The 8,891-nt window shown below is 47.8% G+C and overlaps 1 protein-coding gene across 2 annotated transcripts in view; it reads right to left on the bottom strand.

Moving 5' to 3' along the window:
* Positions 1-388: 388 nt before the first annotated feature.
* The window catches only part of TULP4 (TUB like protein 4), a 258,940-nt gene continuing 250,437 nt past the window's right edge, over positions 389-8,891 (bottom strand). For both annotated transcript variants that reach the window (XM_053591576.1, XM_053591577.1), the window contains 2 exons: positions 5,719-8,219; positions 389-4,228 (listed from right to left, as the gene is read on the bottom strand). In XM_053591576.1, coding sequence (XP_053447551.1) covers positions 4,112-4,228; positions 5,719-8,219 — 2,618 coding nt within the window. In that variant the 3' untranslated portion in view covers positions 389-4,111. The remainder of the gene's footprint in view (positions 4,229-5,718; positions 8,220-8,891) is intronic.

Below are 8,891 nucleotides of genomic sequence, written 5' to 3'. Positions count from 1 at the left end.
ACCTGCATTGCCTACTTATGGTTAAAAAAAGAAAAAGAAAAAAGAAAATGCCAGTAGTAGTAAATTCAGAAATCATGTCCAAATTTACAGTACCAAAATAATGCATTTATTAAAAAAATGCAAAAACAATACCCCTTTGGTAAATAATACAGTGCCTTTTTCAGTCAAATGCATAACTCATGCTTTACTACAACACAAAAAATTTTTTTATCTACAATAAGTAATGAGATCTTAGGACCCTATCCCTCCCCTTAGAAAGAACTGTAAACAGAAAATGTAGATACAAAGTACAAGGAAATTGCACAAAGCCAAAGAAAATGAAAACGAAATAAGCCATAATCCTTCACGGTTTTGTCAGTCAGAGATAAGGAAATACACAAATGGGGAAGAGTTTTGAGTTGTGTGCTACTACAAAAATCTCGAGAACACGAATCAGTTTCGACACATTTTGTCTCAACTGTGTTCCCAACTATCCACTTGGCCAAGTGGTATGTGGCCCACACAGGGACACCTGGGTTCCTTTCTCAGGGTTGCTGAGAGAAAACTTTCCATTTTGAGAAACCCTATGAATGTGAAGATAGTGTAACGCTGCAGTGCACACACAATCACCCAAGTCAGCCGAGATATGTATTCCTTTGTTCTTTTCTGAACTCATTTTGTGGTTTTGGGGGAAGGTGGTGACTTATTTTAAGCTGCTTTCATGGACAGCACCTGAGCAGGGCACACTCATATGGACAGTCCTGTCTAACTTGAACTCAGTAGCTTTGGTGCAATCCGATGAAGACAAACCTGATTCCAAAATGCATTTTGAGGTGAATTTTCTAAAGATATTCAGTGGATAAGCTCATTAACACAGGACAAGAAATGCTTCTCTACACAAAGGCAACGTTTTGAAGCTGTTCCATTTCGAGCTCTGAGGCCGTTAGAGCTGCATTTAGATTGTCCAGTCTATTTACAGACAGACAAATGGAGGCCTGGTCAGCCCCAGGGACTTGCCCAAGGTCATCCTCCAGCTTTGTGGCAAAGCAGGCTTGACCCTGGAGTCTCCTAACTTTCAGTCGTGATTAGAAGCCGAATGTGCCATGCTTCTCTGGCCTCGTGGACACCTGATGTGGGGGCTTATGGCCACGGTGGAAACGCACCTGCACAAGTCCTCCGACTTACACTGCTCTACAGCCCCGAGAGCTTCCTGCTTCCTGGGCCCCGAGTCTTCTCGGGATGTACATTCAATGGGTATTATGTACATAAACATGCGCCTTTGGTTTGATAAGGTTAGAGAAAAAATTCAGAATTGGTTTTTGTGTTTATTAATATATCACTTCCTTCAAAAAGTCATGGATTCTTTTTCTAGTTGATTTTTTACTGGACTAATAGTTCTAAATTTAGGGATTCAATGAGGTATCTTGAGACTCATAAATTGATATTAATAAACATGCAGTGCTTAGAATCCTGCTGCTTTACAGTTCTAACTTTTACCGACAGAAACTGAAGAAAAGTGACAAAACTACCTCTTATAAGCTACTGTATCACCACTGCACAGCCATCGGCTGGTCTGACTTGGCGTGTGAGAACAACTTATCCTTCCGGCCCCAGGTGCACACACGCAGCACAGCCCACAGCCGACCAGGACGCCTGCGTCTCCGTGGGGAGAAAACATCCTGGGGAGTAAGCTAACAATCCAGAAAGTTAATTATTTGTTACAAATAGCCACTTTTTCTTCTCACATGTATTTGCAGCTTTCATTCCCAGGGTTTCTCCCTCTGTCTGCTCTTAGTAAGGAAAGTTCTGACATGTAACCTGCAGGGGCTTTCTGCCTCAGGATTTTGGAGGTGAAGTGCACTATGACTGAGTCCTTTCCTTCACTACTCTGAGTCTCATAGGTCCCCCCGCCTCACTTCCTATCAACCTTTACTTTTAATTAAAAGTAAAATTTTAAAACTGAAAAAAAAAAAAAAATGAAACTTTAAAAAGGGAAAATATTATTTTAGGATATGTTGTCTCAAAGAAATACTCTTCTTTGTATATAATTAATACCACAAAATATGAAAAAATAATTATTTTTGAATGAATAGGAACATTTTCCCAATTAGAAAAACTTACAAATTGTCCAGCAAAAAAAAATTCCTTCTATCATATACTCTTTATTTCTTGCAGCAAAATGTACTGCTACCATGTAAGTCATTACAAAGATACTATTTTTCTAAATAAATAATAAGCATAACTCACCAATACATAGTAACAAAATAATTCCTAAGAACGCTATGAAAAGCAAGATAAATAATTATCTTGTAGACAATAAAACAGGAGAATTGCATTTAAATTATTTTAGAAATAGGCTATAACTGTTATTGCACAACTAATAATAAGCATTGAAACACCATATCAAGAAACAAAAACTCATATAAAAGAACTAGATAATTCTGAATATGCTGCTAAATTCTTCCTAGAAGAATGTACCCACCAAAAAATCAGGTCCAATACTTTTAAATACAAAATGGGAAACTCAGGGGTTAGTTGGGAGGTGTCCTTCACCATATTTAAAAACCTGGTCAGTATTCCTTTGGGGTTTAGAGAGAATGGTGAGTAATATCATCTTGCTCTGGGAAAGAAATGGTCTAGTTTCTTTTCTAACTTTTAAACTAAAACATTTAATTATAACTTTTGCATCTGAAAATACTTTTGCATAGTATTTTCCACTTGTCTGTTTTTAAATAAAATCCAAATTTAGGACCCCAAATCAGGAGATAGTTCTTTGGCCCTGTCCTAAACACCACCACAGTATGAGTAACTGAGACACCAACAGGCTTGTCATTAGGACTCAAATACTGCCCGGGAACAGATATGCCAGGTAGCCATAGTGTGTTTAGTGTGGTCAGCCAAGTACCTAAGTGTTAAAATTTTAATAATGTCTTCTCAGTGGTTTATCTCCTCAAAAATAGTCTGTATACCTTTTTTTCTCTTTAGAAAAGACCATGGAACTTTTGTCAAAGATTTGACTAAACTCCTATCTTTTAATGTGCTGGCAAATATTTGACATTTTTGGGTTACATTTCTAATCTGATTGAGAACTTTAATGTAGCCAAGAGGAGGAAAGGAGTGGTCTTGTACATACTTTCAAAAGGGAAAAGTATAGAACAGTGGTATCTGATGGGAAAGGTGGTGTTTACAGAGACATGTTCCAGATTAAAAACTAAAAGGGGCAGAGGGAATAGAGGCTATTGGGGATCTAGTGATACCACCGCACGATCTGAAGAAACTGCTCCCCCCACCATGGGCCAGCATCTTTCCATTTCAGGCTCTTAGCTTCTCTCAAGGTCCATCATGCTAAATGATCATAACTGATGAAACTAGCGGAGTCCCTCAATGTTAACATCCTCAGGAGACGGGTGTAGCCCGAGTCACCCAGCTGTCTGCGGTATGAGCCTGCCCCTCAATGCGGCCCCTTCCTCACTCATCATCTCTTCCCCAACTTCACGAATGAGCAGGTCACAGTGACTTCTGGTGCGGGCAACTAAGAAGGGCCTGCTGTTGTTAGTTAATCAGTGCACTTGCCTAAACATCCTTTGTTAATCATGTCACTTTTGTAACAAATGTGTGAATTCAATTTGTTGAAGAGAGAAAGAGAACCCCTCAAAGAGAACCTGTATCTTCAGGATTTTTGGTTGTGATTTTTAAAAGTTTTTTTGATTTTATTCTAGTAGTGATGGAGCAGTAACGAAGGCTAGATGTTGTGGAGAACACACAATGTGCACGTTCTCCGTCTAGGAGAACAGCAGGCTATAAGGCGGTCTCTCTGCACCCTGAAGGGCCCTTGTGTCAGTCACTGACATAAATGCAGGAGAATGTTACCACAGCCAAGCTACACTTCCTGAAAGAACACCAGATGGCTTGCAACCTTTGCTTCCAAATGCCACTCTACTGAAACAAGAAAAGAAAGACAGACAATGAAGTGTAATAAAGCCCAAATAAATGGCAACAGAAGATCAGTGTCCCCTCCTGGGCCTGATAGGTGTTTCCAATTTGCTGCTGTCTTCTGATCCCCCAGGCACTGCCCATGTGGCTCTCCTTCAGAAAGCCCCTTGGCATCTCTCTCCTCCTCACACTGGTCTCTTCACTTGAGGCGCTGAGTCACGTTGGCCAGGGCAACTGCAAAGGCCTGCACGGCTGAGAAGGGGGCCTGGAAGTCTAGAATGTAGGCGTTGCCATCAATCCTTCCAAACTGCATCACCTGGCAGACCGTGGGGGGAAGCAAAGATGTTAAAGGAGAACACAGTGGGAAAGAGAAAAGCAAGTCTGCACAGCTACTGATGGAAGCAGACAGCAGTCTATAAAACATTTTTGCCAACACAAGTGACTCCGAATCTGATCACACTTCCAGGTCTAACTACAAGTTCACAGAAAATCAGGGGATAAGAAACACATCAAATAACACAATGGGAAGACTGACAGAAATTGAGAATGTGGGGAACTCTGCAGGTCAGATGAAGCGGTTTCTTCACCAGGGAAACAGAAAGGAGGGAGAAAGGAAGCAGCCCCAGAAAGAAAGCACCAGCCAAGCTGCCAACTCACTGCCCGGGGAGGGACTCCCTGGTGGCTTTCCCACCACTCCCCGCCTCCTCACCTGCTCACTGGTCCTCTGACCACTGTAGGGTCACACGTCACACCCTACTACATAGGCTGCACTTATCTGTCTCCGGCCCCCACCCGTGTGCTCTGCAATGGCCCTTCCTTGTTTTCCTAATTCTAGCCCTGGAGCAGGGTCGACAAATGGCCTGTGAAGGACTGATATTAAATATTTTAGGCTTTGTGGGTCACGATTACTCAACTCTCCTACTGTAGGATGAAAGCACCCATGCAGGGTACTTAAGTGAATGGGTGTGGCTGTATTCCATTAAAATTCATTTACAAAAAGTGGCAGCAGCCCAGGCAGGCCCTTGGGCCAGTTTGCGGACCTTTGCCTTAGAGTACTGCCAGGTGCACAGCAACTTGACAAATGTCTGTTGAGTGAATTAACACAGAAGTGAACTTAAGTATGAGGGGTGAAAAGAGCCTGCATGAAGGGAATCCCGGGGCAGCCATTCAGGTCCAGCAGGAAGAGCTGGCAAACACTAGGAGATCAACCTCGGGGGCCTCGGGGAGTGACCTAAATACATAGAGAAACAGGCAAAAAAACAACAACAACAACCAGGCAATTAATATGTCTAGGGGAAAAAACACAAAAAAGGAAATGTAACAGACCACAATACGTGGCTCAGCTGGGACTCCTGTTTACTAGCACCACGAGGTAACCAATGACCATGGACTGACGTAGGACTGCCAGGCTACAGGGTACCTGTGGGAAGGGTGGGGTGAGGAGAACTTGCCCTCATGTTCCCCAGAAAGAAGTCACTATATGACACTAAAAGCAGAAAAGTCAATGACTAGAGTACAAGCACGTTCTTTGTGAATATGACAACAGATACCAGAAAAAAAAGAGCGGGATGCTCCCACCCCTGGGTGTGCAGGGCAGCCAGCTTTCCTGTTAGGCCTCAGAGAATCATGACTTTAAGTACTGGGGAAGTGCAGTCCTTGGGTTAACGGTCAGTACAGGGCAGCACGGCCACACTGAAATCCTAACCACAACTGGCTCCACGCAGGGACACCAGTTGTCCTCTGTATTTCCCATTTTGTTCCTTGAAGGTCAGGCCCTGACAGCCTCCCCAGCCCTGTGGGTCTTACCTGCCGCCCTTCCAACTCGATTTGGAAATTCTTGGCTGACTCCTGGGTCACCCGCCCTCCAAAGTCCAGCTGGTACACTTGGGTGGCCTCATTCCACAGGGGCTGCTTGTTGGCCATCACGTACACAAAACCTTGGCTGCCCAGCCGCCCGTCCTCCTTCTCACTGGCCCGGCGGCACCGGGACTCCTCCAGCTCGCTGGTGGCCCGCGGTGTCCTCTTGCTCTTCCAGCCTTTTTTGCTGCCCTGGCTCTGGTTCATCAGCTCATCCCCGCTGATGAACAGCTCAGGCTCACTCTCCGAGCTGTCCTGGAACTCATTGGTCTTATTCAACTTCTTGGACTTCAGCTGGTCCTTCTGACTCTTCACTTTCTTCTTGTCTCTGCCCAGGCGGGGGCTAGAGATAAGGGCGTTAAAGTCGCTCAGAGTCCTCGTCTCCTTCTTCACCTTGCCCTCCGTGATGGCCTGCATGCTTCCTTCCTCTGCTCGGCTGTCCAGGCGCTTCCGGTTCTTCTTTCCAAATTTTTCTGTCCTCTGCGGGACCGGGCTTTCTGTCAAGGAGAGGACTTCCTGGAAGTTGTCAGTGGTCTCTACCATCGCTTCAGTGCCCATGTGGCTTTGGAGGTCTGGGGGTGGAGGGGACACCAGGGGCTTCTCCACCACCAAGTGTGGCTTGGGGGGGAGCGTGCCCTGGGGGTTCTGCACAGGTGGGCAGGCGCTGTAGGAACTCCATGGGTGCAAGGCGACAGGTGGCAGCTGTAAACTGGAGCACGTGCTGCTTCCTGGGTACATGGGGGGCAAGGTGCAGTAGGAGAGGCTGGGGGGGTACACTGGCTGGAGAACAACAGCAGGCTCCTGTTGTGCAAACTGTGTTGGGGACAGGGCATCTTTGGGAGAGCAGGGAACCTGTGCTCCAGGCAGAGGGGGGTTGGTGTAGTTTCCTGGATACGGCACTCCCATCCCATAGCCTGTCTGGAAAGTGGCAGTGGGGCTGGCGGGAGACTTGGGGGAGACAAAGGGCACTCGGGACATATCCAGGTGCTGGCCCTGACTGAGCATCAGAGGGGACAATTTTAAAGGGTTGGGCACCACAGTCTGCACTGTCCTTTCTTGAGGAACCCAAATGTCCTCACCCAACATGGGGTCCCACTGGTAAGGGGGTGGCCGTTTCATGGTGACAGCAGCTTCAGGCAGAGGGGGGTGCTTCAGGGGCTTCTCAAGCTGACAGTGCTGGGCCAGAGCCTCGTCCTCCGTGAAGGCTGAATTGACATAGTCAGTGCGGTCACGGGCACTGTCGGGTGGGCTCAGGAGGCTGTAGGAGGACTGGGAGGCCAGCGGGGAGGCACTGACAGCATGGGCCAGGGCAGCTCCGGGCTGTGAGCCAGGCCCCGTGCTACTGCACTGGCTACAGGTGTATAGGGCGGGTGGGGGCCGGGCCGGGAGCTGTGCTACTGCTCCCAGAGACCCGCCCTTGGGCTTGGCAGGGGGCTGTAGGGGAACTCGAGGGTTGTCGGCCAGCTGGGCCATCTTGAGCGTGGCCTCTCGGTTGTTCCTCCGCAGGGTAGCGTGGATAAGGCTGCTGTCAGGTCTCTGGGCAGCAGCCCGCCCGTGGGCCAGCTGGCTAGCAATTTCAGGATACGGGGGTGGGTCCCCAGGTGGGATGGAGTAGCGAGGGATGGTCAGGCGGTTCAGAGTGGCACTGGTGCAGGGCTGAGGAACCTTCTTCTCAGTGGCTGTGAGCCTCAAGGTGGCTGAGCTGCCTGGGCCAGGGAGAGTGTAGGTGTTCTGGGAGCAGAGCATCCTGGTGCGAGGCCGGCACACCTCCTCCACATTGCCGCTGCTGTCAAAGGTGGTGATCCTCTCGTAGCCTAGGGGCGGCTGGTAGTGCGCTGACGTGGGGTAGAGGGAGAAGTCGCTCTTCTTCAAGCACACATCCACAGGGGGCTGTGGTGGCGGCAGAGGGGGTGGGGGCGCTGCTGTGGTGGGGGCAGCCGGGATGGTTCCTGGGTACGGGGGTGGAGGGTTCATCTTTGTCACCTGGACTTCCTGGGGGGCACTAAAGCCCACAGCATCCCCTTCAGCTGCCAGCTGTGGCGCTGGCCTCAGGGCCTTGCCTGACTTTGGTAGGTGCTCGTGGTCGCGATCACCATGGCTTGCCACAGGCATCTGTACCGGCCCCTGGGGTGGCAGTGGCAGGGACAGGTGAGGAGGGTTTGGAACGATTCGGCCCATTTCCACGCCTCCAAAAATCACCTGGCCAGGACTGCAGTACCGACTGGGGACTGGGTACTGGGTGGCACCATCACTCACATGCTCTGCTGCCCCTGCGGCTGTCGTGGGGTTGCTCAGGACGTCTAGCTGCACGTTCTGATTGGCCAGCAGGGACTGCACCAGCCCTATGCTCTGTGTGGGGGACATAGCCTGAGCCGAGCTGTGGATCGGTGCAATAGGGATATTCACTGTGCAAGGCGGGTTGCTCTCAGGGACACCAGATGCTCCTGTCACTGAAAAGAAATTAGAGAAAGGAACTGCTTGTGAGACACTGCCACGAACTAAGTGAGGAGAAGCAGTATCTGGACTCAATGGTCCTTTTGTGTACAAAATACAATTGCTGGAGACTAAGTCATGCCTGCTGGGGAAAGGTGGATTGTGACAAAGTTAGGGGTTCTGCAGGGCAGCCTGCCAGATGCTAGCAGCTGACTAAGGAGCAGTCAGAGCTCTTATTTTTTTTTCTTTTTGAACCTTTGGAATTTGGCGCCATGTACCTCAATGGTACCACCACAAATCATTAACTATTTAAAGAAGCTTTTTACTGATGATATTCATAACACACCCAGCTTTTTATGCAGGAAGAGGGCAACAGTGCAGCATGACACCCCACCGAGGATTCACCACGCCTGTGCCTCTGAGTCGGCTCAGCCTTGACTGAGTGTGTGAAGTGTCACACAACAGATGTGTATATGAAATGTGTATATAAATTAACTTTCTCTAAATAGAATCACATAAAATGTAGTAGAGAAACCAATAAAAAGAATCTTACAGCAAATCTAACTGTTAGGTAAAGAATCATTTCCTAATTTATCTGCTTTCCAGCATTTCAAACAGTAAAGGTAGTGCCATACAGAACAAAGCCCTGTAAACACAGCCTGTTGGTACTGAGCGGTCCAGGACTGTGC

Source organism: Nycticebus coucang, chromosome 5 (genome assembly GCF_027406575.1).
Source record: "Nycticebus coucang isolate mNycCou1 chromosome 5, mNycCou1.pri, whole genome shotgun sequence".
NCBI lineage: Eukaryota > Metazoa > Chordata > Mammalia > Primates > Lorisidae > Nycticebus > Nycticebus coucang.
The sequence above is the reverse complement of the archived record's forward strand: the minus strand, read 5'-3'. Positions and strand labels throughout refer to the sequence as shown.